Here is a 16,608-nt window from a genome sequence, read left to right on the forward strand (position 1 = left end):
GAGCTATGATACAAATAATGCTTTACAGTTTTTTTTCAGGTATCAGCTTTCAGGTACAGAAATTGCATAAAGTAATCAAATATAAAATAACACTTCATATAAACTTCTTTGAATAATTAAATAAAGATGAAACATTATTGAAGTTACAAAAGCTATTCAGTCAAGAGTGATTTCTTCTTCAGAGAGCAGGAATATTAGACTGCTGTCCCTTTAAGAAAATTTAAAGATCCAGTACACTGATACACATGCGTTGTCTGTCTCGTTTTTCTTCTAAGACATAACCTACTATGTTTGTTAGGATACTCTCTAAGATGGGCATGTTGACATAATTTTTGTGTTAATTTGTCAGTTTAGGTGCAAGACTTGAAAGAGAATTTGCGCGAGAGTATTTGCGCGCTGTGACGCAGCTCTCCGTGTACGCGCTTCAGATGAGTACACACAAATCTTCTCACAGCGCGCGCGAGTTCTCTTTCGCGTCTTACGGATGAATGAGTTTAAATTAAACACAGATAGCAACGTGAGATGTTCAGGTCTCACCTGCGCTCGCGCGCTATCAACACCCGGGTGATGACGGCGTAAATGACTGGTCATAGAGCATTAAACATTTGTTTACAGCGACTGTTTTGTCCATGTCCTTTTGATCATCGCTGTTGTAACGTATTGGGAAACCAGAATGTATATCCATCGACTGAAACATACATTAGCCGAATCCGTCTGTTTTACACATTGTCGTTCTCAACAAACCATATTATAGATGCGTCAGATTTGGGCGGAACCACGATTTTGTTTACAGCGAACCGTTCCACCCCTATTTAATTCCCACTGGATAAAAATCCCGCTAGAAAAACAGGCAACGCCAGAAAACAATTTACTAGTAGCATATCCTGTTTCACTCAGAAATACACCAGATTATTGAAGTAAAATGGGTTGTGATTTTTATTTCATATTGATTTTAAGTAGGTAAACATATCTCAATGCTAAAACTTTCTTTAAGTGTTTAACAGAAGTCAGTAACAGTGGTTACAGTGTCTGAAAGCACATACACATATACAAAAAAGGACATATACAAAAAAACAAAAAAGTTTTTGACGTAAGTCTCTTATGCTCACCAAGGCTGCATTTATTTGATCAAAAAAACAAAACAAAAAAACAACCAGTAATATTGTGAAATTAATACATTTTAAAATGTAATTTATTCCTGTGTTGGCAAAGCTGAATTTTCAGCATCATTAGTCCAGTCTTCAGTGTCACATGATCCTTCAGAAATCATTCTAATATGCTGATTTCCTGCTTATTTCTTATTATTATCAATGTTGAAAACAGTTGTGCTGCTTAAAATTTTGTGGAAACTGTAATACATTTTTTTTTTTTCAGGATTCTTTGATGAATAGAACGTAAAAAAAAAAACTTATGTTACATTTATTTGTAACATTATAAATGTATTTACTGTCAGTTTTGATCAATTTTATGCATCATTGCTAAATAAAAGTATTCATTTAAAAAAAAAAAAGAAAAAAAAAAAAAGCCCAAAATTCAAACGGTATAGACTGGGAAAATATTTGAATTTTAAGACCCATAACACTAAAATACTTGAAATTGTATATGGCTGTCCTTTTATAGAGCAATTTTAACCTGATAGCACTTAGGGGATAGTTTACTTAAAAATAAAAAAATCTGTTATCATTTACTCACCCTCACATCTTTTGAAATTATTTTCTTTTTTGTGGAAAGCACAAGGAGAACATTTAGCAGAATGAAAATTTTGTTCCCCACACAGAGCTATCATATGACTTTACATGAACTGTCACTAAAAATAAAATGCTCATTCACCAGAAGCCCAGAAAATATCCCCCATTTTCCAAAAAGAGTTGGTTATTGTACAAAATACTGCTATTCATATACTTTTTAAGGAGTGAATAAACATTCTAAACTGTTTCGAGGCGGAGACTAAATTGCATAATTGCAATACAGTACAGCGTAAATGTCAGACCCACTATCACATTGTGAGTGTGTTTCTTCTCTTTGAGTCTCTTCTTGGGAAAGGAACAAAGCTCCTCACTTCTTTAAATGATAAACCTGTGAAAAAATAGTCACATTACATTTACATACACAATTTATGTCAATATAAAGTACAGCAGCCATAACAATCTGTGTAATATCTGTTGCTCACGTTTCCACTCTTCTAAGGGCAATGTGGCATTGTCGTAGCTGTCATCGTATGACGTGGGCTCTGGCCAGTCCTCTGGGTCCCTCAGGCCATCGAAATAACTGTGAGCCAATGCACCATCAGCAGTGAGTCGAGCATCAGCATCTAACACCAGCATCTTCTCAAGCAGATCTACCGCTGGGTTAGTTACCAGTGCAGTGGCAATTAGGGACACAATGTGTCAGAAACAAAGTGACAGCATTAGAATAGCAAGAGTTGATACATGTATTATTATACAAGCATTACTGTATTAGTAGTACAGGGCAAGCTGAGCTATTGTTTGACAATAGAGTGCAACAGTGGCCGTACACGGGAAGTATTTTTTCTATTCATTTCCCCATAGGGATTTAAAAAAAAGTCTTCAATAAATGTTATAAGCCATGAACTAAGCCAACCAGCTACGAGGCGAATCATAACATTACAAGCTTTGATTTGAAGCAAAAAAGTATTTGAAAATCAGACAAAAATACAAAGGAACAAGACTGTGTACTTAATAACTTTAGAGATAGAAAAAAGAACTACAATCCCATGAAGCATTGCGAACAGCATAAATTAAAAACAATGGAGAAATATTAAACTACTTATTTAAAAATGTTGATTATATGTAAAAAAAAAAAAAAAAAAAAAAAACTAGGGGTGACCCTGAATAGTCAACGATTCGATGCTTTGATAGGAGGAGCCTGATTCGACTACCAATCTCATAGTCGAATCTTCGCAGAGGTGTTATGAAACAAGATGGGGGTGCTCAATATCTGATTTTACATAGACCTACCGGTTTTCTCCCAATAGGTTAATATACAGCCTATTATGATAATGCTATAAATAAAAATGTGAAGAGAAAGAAGCTTTTAATAAATATTTTTAATGTGCGTGAATAAATCCAACCACCCCTGTGACAGATTGAAGTTTCACTTTCCATGATCTGTGACCGACAGAGGGCATCTTGGTGGCAGGGATTAAATATTTAACAATGTCTGGGATAAAAAAAAAATCTAAAGTGTGGAATTGGATGCACTTTGATATGGTAAAAGATGATCCAAAAAACGTAAGATGCAAGTTGTGCCAACAGCTCATGTCCGCTCAACAACGACAAACACTGCGGCGCACTTCTGCCGGCCAATGTTAACGAGTTGACTAACGCACTATTTGAAAAGACGTAAACGGACACAGGCAGATCACGTGAAAGACTGGATTTTTTTTCTCCATTAGGTAGGGTACAAGTGATTTCAAAACATTTCAGCCGGTTCTAATTTGATTTTTGCATGCTTGTGAATGTTTAGCAAAAAAGACTGCTATTCCAGTTTAGTGTTTTTGTCTCTGCAGTTAAAAAGACAAAGTTGACAATTCTGGCTATAGCCTAGGCTACTTTCGTTATTTTAATAATTTCTTTAATTTTAATATATTTATTGATCACTCTGGGTTATCTAATTTAACTATTTGTGGCTTGTGTTTTGAATATATGTTCCTCTGCACTTCATGCATTTTGCACTTGTGACTTGATTATGACTATTTCATTTTTTTACATTTTTTTTTTTATTAGAACAGTATATTCTGTTCTAATTCAATTCTGTAAATAATTGTTTTTTAAATTGTTCTTCAGTGCATCGATGTTGCGCTGTAGAGTTAAAGCTTGCTCGCAATGCAAGTGAAATGCATACCTCTGCAGTGTGGCCTTTCTGCAGTTATTTATATAGGCCTATATTTTTTTTTTTAGGTTTATTAATCCAAAATGTATTTATTCATTTTCTTCTATATCTTTGTGTGGTGGTCTGTACATCGTGGCTGTGAATGTTTATCCACATTGCCTTTTATTTCAGTTTAAAAAAGATAAAAAGTCATTGTCAGTTTCGTCTATCACTTGACAGGCAGTTTGGTCGCTTTATTAGAAAGTTGTTTCTCTGTGCTGTGTGTGAGAGAAAATAAAAGTTGTCTTAAGGCCCGGGTATAGGCCTTACTTCATTTTCCGTGTCCCGCTCCATCTCGTTGAGCGCGCGAGGCTTTTAAAGTAGCCTATACTCCTTTGTAATAATAAAGCATCATGGGTAATATAGTTTTTCACCATGAATTCTGCAGTTAAACACGATTATTTTAATATAGCATTTTAATTGATCTCATTATAGTAAATACAAGAAAAAAGTCAGTCAATCAATTCAATATTCTATGAACCTTGAAGTGATAGTTGACCCAAATCATCCCATTATTTACTCACCCTCAAGCCATCCTAGGTGTATATGACTATCTTCTTTCAGAAGAACATAATCAGATATATATATAATAATACGTTTTTTGCAAAATAAGCATATATATTCAAATATTTAAGTATTTTGAGAGCATAAAAAGACTCGATTATGTCATTTGTGGTGCTTCATGTGAGTGGGTGGAGCTAACAAGATCTTTTGGCACATTTTCTTGTTTCGACTCTGATTGGTGTAATGTACAGCATCATGGGTAATGCAGCTAAAGTAGTTTTTCACCCTGAATTCTGCTGTTAAACACGATTATTAAAACTAAAGTTGAAATAAAACTAAGTTGAAATAATGCGGTCTGGCGGCTTCAACAAAAGCAAATACTATTGATTAACAACCTCGTAGCTCACAGTAAGGCTGCCTTTAAAGGTTTATAAGTTATCATTAAAAATCAATTTCTCTATAGAGAAATGTATTCGAGTTTTTACTTCTGGAACTCAACAGTTGCACTCTATAGTTATTTTGTCATTTTTATCCTTTATCAGGACTAGTCGCGTCTGATTAAGGTTGGTTTAGGATACTAGAATATGCCGGTATAAAATTACAGTCAAGTTTTAAAACACATGATCTGACTAACTATTGAAATATGTGGAAAAACTTATAAATAATACATTTATTTGAAGTGTTTTAGAATATTTCTCCAGTTGCAGGAATTACATTTCCATATTCTAGTAGAATTGCAATTCTAGAAATTTCTTGGGTAACACTTTATGATAAGGTTCAAATAGTTACATCAGGCCTTTTTTACAGCATTTATTAGTCTAGGTTAATGTTAATATATAAATATACTATTGTTCATTGGTAATTCATGTTTGTTCATAATACAACATTAATTTGTACAGCTTTAAATATTACAATTATTAGTATAGGTAGAAATTAACATTATAGTAGATTATTAAATGCTTTCATAATTAGTTCATAATACCCAATGCATTAACTAACTAATGTTAACTAATTGAACCTTTATTGTAAGGTGGCACCAAATCTTTAAATAACTGCAGGGCTAACAAAGTTTGTTACAGAAACCTAACATAATGTAATTAAAATGTTTGGCTGACAATTCATATTTTTGGGGATGCCTATTAAATTCCAAGTTGCAAGATATTACTAATCTAGTTAGTTTTCACTGCTGTGCAATAGCATAGAATATGTGTGGCAATATTTTCTACCTGAAGTTTGGTGTAAAAATGTAAAAACTTGCTTAAATTGCTCTGTTGCAATTGCTCAGCATCTTGTCATTTTTGTCAGAAATAATGACACATCACATTGACAGGCAGTAACTATGCAGTCAAACTAAATCATAAGTTTTACTCTGAAAAAAGTCTCTTGCTAAGCAAGAACTGTGACAACACGACAAAGGAGTAATTTTATTGGGGTATTACTTACCTTTTTTACTGGCTCTGGGAAACAATGTAGAGAAATCTTTGCGTGGGTAGTGGGGCAGGGATTTGATATAGCTCTTAGCCTATTTAACAGCAATGAAGAGATATTGACATTGATCAAGAACAAGGATGACAGCTGAGCACAGTAGCTACAGCAACTGTCACACAGTATGTTAATAATTCAAGTTGAAATTTTCCCCAAAATATTCAAGACCATCTTATTTCGCATCGCATTAACAATTCATTCCGAGCTGCATCAGAGATCAGTCTTATGTTTAATCAAGATTCAGACACACCATGTATTAAAGATACTATCTTTGGTTGCATTGAAATAGTCTTACCTCTGGGCTTTCAAGTTTCTCAATAAATTCTGGACCTGGTGTTCCCGTTACTTTCATTATCTGAGTTAACTGATCCATGTCTGAATGTCAAAAGTTAAAGGAATGTAATTTCCAAGTTATTTCTGTTCTTGACAAGCAAGACAAGGGGAATAAGTAGGCACAGCATTTCTAAATGCAATCACAATTACTGTACTGTATGTCAGTGACAATGAAATTTAAGAAACAGAATGTTAAAAAGATAGTTCACCCCAAAAAAAAAAAAAAAAAATCCAAACCCTCATGTCTTTCCAAACCTGTATGCTGTTATTTTTTCAAAAGTAGAATACTTGAAGAGCTACATAATGATTGTATTTTATATAAAAACAAAACAAACATGTATGTTTGGAAGGACATGATGACAAGTAAATAATGTCAAACCTATCCTTTTAAAGAAGTATTAAAATATTTTTAATACAGCCCTCAGAATGTGGTCATTTAGTAAAAACTGGAAATAAACAGGAAAATAAAAACTGGAAATAGGCAAAGTGAATGCTGAAGGATACAGTCTTTTCCTTTAAAGAGTGTTTTTCCATTGAACATTTCACCCATGATGCACCCAACAGACCAGATGTCCACTAGAAAGAAGGAAAAAGTCAACAATCACAAATATTGAACTATAATAATCATTACAACTACCAGTCCTTAAAAAAATGCAAACCTGTTGACATGCTATACATGCATGCAGCAATACTGAACCCAGCAATCTAGTATTGATCTTAATAATTAAACAATCAGAGCACATTCAGACTAACTGGCAATTAAAGACTGATTTCTACATTTAAGTGTTATCATTATTTAGCACAGTAAATATTAATGTTAACATTTATATGGAATAGTGATATATGGAGTTCTAAACGAACGGTTAGGAAGAGCTTGTTTATCCAGTTCTGTCAACATAAGAGCACATATAATGTAGTACTGCCACAGTTCAGTACTTAGACAACAATCACACAGCCAGCAAATGCAGAACATTTAACTTTTTATTAATTACAATCCATTAAAATATTAAATACATTTAATTGCATTTTAATTTATCTCATTATTGTAAATACAAGCCAGCCAAAACTTTAGTAACTTTGACCCGATGCATGACGCAATGACGAACGTGTAAGCGCAGAGTGGTGCAAGTCAACTTACGCAGTATGCGTACGGTTGTCTGCCGGAAGCTAGTTATTTTAGTTTATAAAGTTTTAAATATGGATATATTTCTTACAAAAACCCATCACTTCACTTCAAAGGGCCTTTATTAACCCCCAGGAGCCGTATGGATTACTTTTATGATGGATAGATACATTTATTTGGGCTTCAAAATCTAAACCCCCATTCACTGTCATTATAAAGCTTGTAAGAGCCGGGATATTTTTAAATATATATCAGATTGTGCTCGTCTGAAAGAAGAAAGTCATTTACACCTAGGATGGCTTGAGGGTGAGTAAATCATGGGATAATTTTCATTTTTGGGTGAACTAACCCTTTAAGAAGATTGGTAACGATTTGCATATGTAAATTTGTTAGAAATACATTTTGGAAGATGGAATAAATGGAAGATGGCCATACGTTGATATTGCATGTCTATCCAAACATTTCTGTTAGAACTACAGTAGTGGCCAAAAGTGAAGGAAGGAGGAGATATTTAATCCTATAAGTTTGATTAAACCATCAAAATATGAAAGAATATTTTATATTTTTTAAATATTTTAAATATGAGTGAAGAACAAAAAGCTCAACTATGCAATATGCTTACAAATTCTTTAACAAATTTTTAATAATATTGGAATAAAAGATGTAGATATCAATTTTCCTAGGCTGGACATCACTTCTGGCCACTACTGTATACCTATGAATTCTAATGAGATGTTATACAGTAAATGCTCATATAGACCAATAGAGGTGCTATTGGACAGATTTCAAGAAACTAACTGGACTATAACAGATGACTGAGTCAATAATTATTTACCTCATATTTATATACAAATGTTTTACCTATCTGAAACACCTGAGTAGCTCTTGTTAATAATTTGAATAGGAATGTACATCTTAATGAATGATAAACATCTTGCCTGTCTGCGTGTAGTGCATCCAGTTTAGAATAACCTCAGGGGCCCGGTACCACCGCGTCACAACATAACCTGTCATCTCTGCTTCAGCATGACGCGCCAGGCCGAAATCCAATATCTGCAGTCAGAACAAAGGAGTGTGTTACTGTCAACTGTCTGGGGTTTACGCTTTCCTCTTTTATGGTGAAAGAATGGTGGCACAGACCTTCAGCTCACAGTCTTGGTTCACAGCCAGGTTTCCTGGTTTGAGGTCCTGCAATGCATGAAGGTGTTAATCTTGCTACAAAGACATTATTCTTGAACAATTACACAAGATCTTAGTGGATTTCTTAGGAAATCTTTAATCTGAATTCCACAAGCTGTATTTTTCACATTCAAAGTAAGTTGGGTGGCTTCAAACAGTTCTGAGCATGTACAGGCACTGCCTCACTAAACAGGAAACCACTGGCATTACCTCATAGGACAGTGCACAATAGGAAACCCAAAGCAAAAAGCCTTGAACTCACTGATAGGAATAGAATTAGAGAAACAATAAAGCACATTTCAGAAAGGACATTTCAATCTGGCAACAAGGATTGTGCGTCTACTACTTAAAACATACTGTTAGAATGTCAAAAGAAAAGGGTTTGTATGTATATAAGCCTATCTATCTATCTATCTATCTACAGTATATATATATATATATATATATATATAAAATGTATATCTATTACATAACACATTTTAGGTAATATAATCTGCTACTTTTTGATTACTGTTAGAATACTTTGACCTTACTTTTAGTTGTAACTTGTTTATTACATAAATTTAAATAGGATAATCTTGTGTTATAGTGATATAAATAACAATGAAGTGAATTAAACTTTACATTACATCAGGGTTTCCCAAACTGGAGTTTGTGAAGGAACTGCAGGGGGTTTGTAAGTTTATGAAAAGATAATAATTAATTAAACCAAAAATGTAACATTTTAAAACAACCAAAATAAAATCCAAAAAAGATTAAATATTTTGTTTGTTATGTTGTGTGGCCTCTGACTAGTGTAATTCCACAAAACTGGAAGACTTTCTAAACATACATAAGCAATAGCCTGTTTTAGAAAGGATGATTTAAAAGATTAAAAAAAAAAGAATTAGTGAGAATCAGTAAATTATGAATAACTGCCATTTTGTGAATATTAAGTAATCATGTAATCAATACAAATGTAACTGTAATCTGATTATGAGTACTTAAAAATGTAATGTAATGTAATCTAATTACAAATATATATTTTTTGGAATCTGATTATGTAATACAGATTACATTAAAATCAGTTACTACCCAGCACTGTTCACAATATTACTGTTTTTACTGTATTCGTAATCAAATACCTTGCAGCCTTGGTGAGCAAAAGAGACTTTCAAAAACATTTAAAAATCTTACTGACCCCAAACTTTTGAAAAGTAGGGCATATGCCCTTCATAACAAATGATCAAAAACAGCTTCACGTTATGTAAGGAGTACTCAAAACAGCAATACATTATTTTAAATCTAATTGGATTAAATCTAAATGTCTGAAGCTGTTGTAAAGTAGTTATTAATAAATACATCAATAAATATAAGTTATAAATATATTTATTACTCTTAAGCTGAGAGGGATTTTCTCAGATGAGAGGAAATGTAGTAAATGGCTGTTGATAGTCCACTGATCAATACATATTAGCGAATTAGCTGCAAGTAAATGTAATTCATGGAGATGAAAACTCCCCCACGGATCACATTTGCATCTCCCGGCTAAGAGCTACAACGATCCCAAGAGATGCCATGTGTCTTTAATTCAGCTCTGTGTGGAAATGATAATTATGAGCAGATGCTGTTTATTCACTGCCAGTCTCACTTACTCTGTGAATGATGCCAGCACCATGAATGTACTGTGGAGTGAAGAGAAACAGAGGGACAGAGAGAAAAAAGAAATACCACAAATCAGTATTATGAGATTCTTCACAGTGTTATGTTTTAGTATTTGATTACACTAATAGGATTGATCTGAAAGATTTTATTAACATTCCTACTGGCAATAATCCTAAGCCTAAAGTATACTTCTGTTTTTACATGTACATAAACTTCACTGAGCGCATGCAGAACAAATTTTCTAACCAAGCATGCAATGTACATTTTGTTCACGCACACTATCAAATCAAGTATACTTTGAAAGTCTTTGCATTCGATTGTACGCATATGCTGAATATTAACGTGTAAACTGACGTATACTTTGGTTTTAAGTGCATGTCTTGTTTCCTGCAGTACTACTGCTTTGCATTAATTAAAGGCTTTGCAGGTGGACGTGTTTCTGTTCTGACCTAGTGAATGCCTGATGTGATTTACAATGCCAAGTATTTGGTCATTTTTCTCAAATATTCAGTTACTTCAGTATTGTGAGACGTTTACCAACTTAAAGTCAACAGGAAACTGCATTCGCAACACATTTTACTTCCATAATGTGATGTATTTCTAGCAAAAAGGAAAATGAAAAAAACAAAACTTGGTTTTATTCATCAGAAATTGAATGGATTGTGGTTGTTTTAGAGGTGGAGAGGTATATATATATTTATTTTTTATTTTTTTGAGTAAAGTGCAGTGATAAGTCATGCAAAGTAAGTCCACAAACATGTTTGGGGTCGGTAAGATTTTTTAAAAAGTTTTTAGAAGTCTCTTATTCTCAACCAGGCTGAATGTATTTGATCAAAAATGCAGTACAATCAGTAATACTGTGAAATATTTCAATATACTTTACAATTCAATTCATTCTTGTAATGGAAAAGCTGAATCAGCAGCCATTGCAGTCACATGATCCACCAGAAATAATTCTAACTAGCTGATTTTGTGCTTAATTAACATTTCATGGTATTGTCAATGCTAAAAACAGTTCTGCTGCTTTTGATGAATAAAAAGTTTAAAAGAACAGCATTTATTTGAAACAGTAATATTTTGTAACATTATAAATGTCTTTACTGTCTCTTTTGATCAATTTAATGCATTATTGCTGAATAAAAGTATCAATTTCTTACTCAAACTTACTGACCCCAAACTTTTGAATGGAAGTGTACTAAAGTAAACAGTAAACTAACATGAAGATTCTCGGTCAATTACAATTCTGTTCTTACTGGCTGTGTTGCATCACACAGCATTTATTTTCCATGCGGAAAGAAACTATTGGAAACTTGTTGCATCATGCCTGGTTAGGAAAATTTGGCCTCTCTTTGTGAGATGTTTTGGTTTGACCTTTAGTCCGCACAGCATCTGATAAACCAGGAACTGGATACGGTCTTCTGTAAGGACGCCCTTGACTTTAGAGAGATCCGTATACATGTACGGCATCACCAGGTAGCTAAAACAAAAAAGAATTGCTTATTTCTCTCTCTTTTAAGGAACAGTTCTTTTACATCAGACTGAAATTAAAGTCACTATGAACTGTCGTTTTATGAAAAAGAGATAAAGGTTGAGTAAATAAAGACAGAATTCTCATTTTTGGCTGAACTATTTCTTTAAATATGTCTCAGGACATATGGCTATCAGATAGATTTCACACACACAGGCCTCATTAAAGACTTACAAGTCTTGGAAGTCATCCAGTCTGGAGGCAGGAGTGAAGACGTCTAGCAAGCCTATTACCTTGGGTTGGACAGCAAAAAAGCAAGAAGTGAGTCACGGTCTTTTCAAGATATTATAATGGTATTTAATGGACAGACTGACTGAATAAGGCTGCCTGGGTTTGAGAGTTCTGTGTATCTTTTAGATAGTTATATAAGACACAGTTTATGACACTGCAATCAATCATCATCATGTCTCCAGGCGCCACAAGTATCCGCTCAGTCCACACACACTCAATCCACTAAGCTAAACATCTGATACTCGTACTATTCTCAATGAAAACAATGAGTATGGTGTGATACAAGTCTTTTGTGCCTTGCAAAAGCCACTCTAATTTCTGGTTGTGCTGGAAACTAGCACTAACAATGTAAGCAACAAAATCTGACCTCGAGGCATGTCAAGCACAGATGACACTTACATTTTCATGTTTCATATGCTTGAGTAGCCTCAGTTCACGATAGGCTCTCTTTGCGAAGATCTCCGACTGAAAGGGCCGGTGCAGCTTCTTGATGGCCACCTTTTCTTTGGTTTTATTGTTGATGGACGAGCTAAGATAAGGAGAACAATCACTATCATACCCAAACATTATGAACTGAGGTTAAAGTTTCAAGAAGCAACTGTAACAGATTCAGGAACTGATACAGAAAGTGCAATATTCAAATAAGAAACTACACAAGCATGTTTTGTGATACTATCCACACACATTGCTTTCCTGCAAACTGACTAATTTGTCAGAGCATGTGGGTTTCACAGTCCCCCCACTTTTACCAGTGTTTGATCTAGGAGCTGTTGTGAAGGTTTTGTGGCATCAAACCCTCAACAGGAAATGTCAATGCTGCTGGGATAGATCATATCATGACTAATTTTAGCAATAATGTGACTGCCATAGTAAATACACAATACAGTAGCACAGTTGAACATAAACGTCCATTGCAAAAAGCCTGCAAAATTAGCAATGCATGATATATTGGTGACATCAGTAGCATTGTAAGTATGATTTGGCCTGTACTGGATGTTGAAAATATCTAACTAGAGTTAGCATTGTTTGATTAATCTCTTCACTTAGTATGAAAAACAGGCTTTTCTATCATATCATATCAGATTTCTATCATATCAGTTATCATTCATAACTGAATTCGGTTGCAATTTATTTTACAGTACGTGTACTTACCGAAGAAAATACTGGGTAATATAAGGTAAATACAGGAGTTAAGGTTAGGTTTAGGGGTAGGTTCAGGGTTAGTACCTAGTTATTACCCAGTTATTGTAGTTACTGTAATAATACATTGTATGTACATGGGGAACATGACTATAAAATAAAGTGCTACCCTACATTTTTATTGGTTATCGTATCAGCTCAAAGTTTGATACTATCAGACTGCCCCTATAGATGTGTACTCCACATAATATTTTTTAAGTTGATCAATTAAGATTTAAGCTATAACCAGGCTATAGGAAGGAAGTTCTGCACAACATTACAGTACCAGGATTAGTATTAATAAATTCCCTAAGTGATTATTCACAAGATACTAGTTCGGGGCTTTTCACACTGCGCTTAAAGGGTTAGTTCACCCAAAAATGAAAATTCTGTCATTAATTACTCACCCTCATGTCGTTCCACACCCGTAAGACCTTCATTGCACAAATTAAGATATTTTTGATCAAATCCGATGGCTCAGTGAGGCCTCCATTGCCAGCAATAGAACTCCCTTTTTCAATGCCTAGAAAGCTACTAAAAACATATTTAAAACAGTTCATGTGACTACAGTGGTTCAACCTTAATATTATAAAGTGACGAGAATACTTTTGTGCGCCAAAAAAAACAAAATAACGACTTTATTCAATAATATCTAGTGATTGGCGATTTCAAAACACTGCTTCATGAAGCTTCGAAGCTTTACGAATCATTTGTTTTGAATCAGTGGTTCAGAGCACCAAAATCCCATGATTTCAGTAAACGAGGCTTTGTTACATCATAAGTCTTTTGAAACTTCAATAGTTCACGTGACTCTGGCAGTTTGATACGCAATGAATCGAAACAAATGATTTGTTGAGTTTCGAAGCTTCATGAAGCAGTGTTTTGAAATCGCCCATCACTAGATATTGTTGAATAAAGTCATTATTTTGTTATTTTTGGTGCACAAAAAGTATTCTAGTCACTTTATAATATTAAGGTTGAACCACTGTAGTCACATGAGCTGTTTTAAATATGGTTTTAGTAGCTTTCTCTGCATTGAAAAAGGGAGTGTTATTGCTGGCAATGCAGGCCTCACTGAGCCATTGGATTTTATCAAAAATATCTTAATTTGTGTTCCGAAGATGAACGAAGGTCTTACGGGTGTGGAACGACATGAGGATGAGTAATTAATGACAGAATTTTCATTTTTGAGTGAACTAACCCTTTAAGATTCCTAATTCAGAAGTCTACCTTCTCGAATGTATCCAAAAATTTAAATCCTACTATGTCAGAATTTGGACATACTCTGTTGAATTGATATACAATTCTTTTTTTTTAATTAACCAATTTTAACGAAGGTCTTACGGGTGTGGAATGACATGAGGGTGAGTAATTAATGACATAATGTTCATTTTTGGGTGAACTAACCCTTTAACCCCGGGTTATCGTCGTTCTAAATGCCGCTTTTAACCCCGGGTAAAAGAACGTTCAATACTTGTAATTTAGAAGCGGGGTTAGCTAGCACCGCTTTTTACCTGGGGTTATGAAACCCTGCTTCGAAGCAGGGTTAGCACCACTTTTGAAACTTGTACAGTGTAAAATGATGCGGTGTTAGAATGTTACAGCTAGGCGCTTAGCAACAGACAACCAATCGAGTACTCCTATTTGCCTGCTTTGGACAGTCAAGGAAACACTGCACATTGTATATAAACAGTAAATTCAGCATTTTAGAAGAAAAATGTCAAATACTGAGAGAAAATGCGACAATTTGAGTGAAGAATAGACCGTTTCATTCTTACCTTTATAGTCTGAAATATCCATTCAGGAAACTCGATAGTACAGTCAGCAATAAGAGGATTTGCGCAATGCTAGAGCTTTTATGTAAACAGGTCGCGTGCTGCGTTTATCCAATCAATGACACTGACATGGCAAATATGCAAATAAGAATGTTAACCCAAGGTTTAGGAATGTACAGTGTGAAACGTCAGATTATGAATACCCAAGATTAATCGATAACCCCTGGTAAATCATGAGCAGTGTGAAACGTGAAGCAAGATAACCCAGGATTCCGCTTACCCAGGGTTTAGAATGACCCAGGGTTAACTATTTCAAATGTGAAAAGCCCTTAAGTTAATCCAATAGTGACTAGCATCTATTCAGGACGTCACTAGTACTTATTACTTATCCATTGTTACCGGTAACAAATTGCAAACTTTAGCCACTGAAGATAACACTTTACAACGAGTTTCCATTTGTTAACACAAGTAAACTACATTAGTAATAGTTCACATGAACAATGTTGCTGCTAAATAGCAATGCAATGCTATTTGTTAATAATAAAAAAACAAAGTTAGCACGCTGTTGCTCCCACGACATTTTTTTGTTCAACTGTTTCAGATATTTTTGGATGTGCACGCTTTCTATGTTTTTAATATTATTTAATGGACCTGAGCTAACATGAATTAACAATGAACATGTATTGCTCATTGTCAATTAACATTAGTTAACTAATGGGACATTATTGTAGTGTTACCCTACTCTTGCAATATGTATTTCAATCGTTGAGGGTAACTTTTGCGGTTTTACTAGAAAAAAATTCACTGGAAAGATAGCAGTACTACTTATTTATACTATTATTTAAGTATTTAGTAATGAGTAACTAAACATTACGTATGGAATACTTAAGTATTTAGATAGTGATTAGTAAAAAGTACTAAAGACTATCGGAATTAATACTATTCACAATAAATACGAACACAATAATAGTTAGTTGTAAGCAATGAATGCTAATACGGCTTGCCACACAGCGTCCTCCTGCTTTATGTGGGAACCTGTTGAGATGCAGCTCATGAGCGTCTACCTGTCTGTAAGGAACTCACCACACGCTGCCATACGCTCCAGTTCCGATCTGCTTCAAGCAAATGTACTTTTCCGGAACTTCCCATACCGTACTGTTGATCTCCTGTCGACTGAATTCCACCCGTGACTCCATTTAGCTGTGAAGGAAAACAGGCAGAAATCAAACGTTCACCGCGCACACAACGACTCCTACGCGATATTCTGCATTCGAGCACCAAAAGGTCACTGCGTAGGAACGATTCTAATTCACGCCAAAATAAAACGGCCGTCTATCTGGTCCTATGTAGTGCGGATTGGCCGCGGAATCGACGTTTTAAATCACGAGCCATTGAAACTTTGAAAAGATCGCTGTAAACGAACGCGCTGAGATCTGTCTGACGTTGACGTCATGATCCCCCGCACATGCCCACTTTCGATTCAAGCAACTGCCGCTTTGATTGACACACTGCTGCTCACCTTCATGTAAACACATATCTGGGTTATCCTTCAGTTCAGTTAACACAACATGTTAGCTAAATAACTTTGAATGAAAAAAAAAAAAAAAAAAAAATATATATATATATATATATATATATATATATATATATTAATAATAAAAAACCTGAAAAGAAACCGATGGGTTCGCTAATTCTTAAAAAAAAAAAAAAAAAAAAAATGTTAAAAATGTGCTTTG

The 16,608-nt window shown here is 34.4% G+C and overlaps 1 protein-coding gene across 2 annotated transcripts; it reads right to left on the reverse strand.

Moving 5' to 3' along the window:
• Positions 1-909: 909 nt before the first annotated feature.
• On the reverse strand, positions 910-16,343 carry mapk13 (mitogen-activated protein kinase 13). 2 transcript variants are annotated; one of them, XM_051902508.1, is made up of 12 exons: positions 15,956-16,342; positions 12,318-12,447; positions 11,862-11,920; positions 11,531-11,636; positions 10,150-10,179; positions 8,477-8,524; positions 8,275-8,389; positions 6,718-6,789; positions 6,176-6,255; positions 5,839-5,917; positions 2,171-2,344; positions 910-2,076 (listed from the first exon to the last, which is right to left on the reverse strand). In XM_051902508.1, the coding sequence occupies exons 1-12, from the start codon at positions 16,066-16,068 to the stop codon at positions 1,997-1,999; spliced, it is 1,086 nt and encodes a 361-aa protein (XP_051758468.1). In that variant the 5' UTR covers positions 16,069-16,342; the 3' UTR covers positions 910-1,996. The 2 variants fall into 2 exon arrangements, with proteins under 2 accessions (XP_051758468.1, XP_051758469.1); XM_051902509.1 differs by lacking the exon at positions 10,150-10,179 and having other exon boundaries at positions 15,956-16,343.
• Between the last annotated feature and the right edge of the window lie 265 nt (positions 16,344-16,608).

This window comes from Ctenopharyngodon idella, chromosome 8 (assembly GCF_019924925.1).
Source record: "Ctenopharyngodon idella isolate HZGC_01 chromosome 8, HZGC01, whole genome shotgun sequence".
Taxonomy (NCBI): domain Eukaryota; kingdom Metazoa; phylum Chordata; class Actinopteri; order Cypriniformes; family Xenocyprididae; genus Ctenopharyngodon; species Ctenopharyngodon idella.

Bases quoted from the DNA above. Each gene is read 5' to 3' on its own strand.
- mapk13 (XM_051902508.1), bottom strand. From the start codon at position 16,068: ATGGAGTCACGGGTGGAATTCAGTCGACAGGAGATCAACAGTACGGTA. The intron at 11,637-11,861 runs GTAAGTCTTTAA...TTTTTGTTTTAG, and splicing joins CTGGATGACTTCCAAGACTT to CTACCTGGTGATGCCGTACA. The intron at 10,180-11,530 runs GTCAAACCAAAA...TTCACTCCACAG, and splicing joins AGATGCTGTGCGGACTAAAG to TACATTCATGGTGCTGGCAT.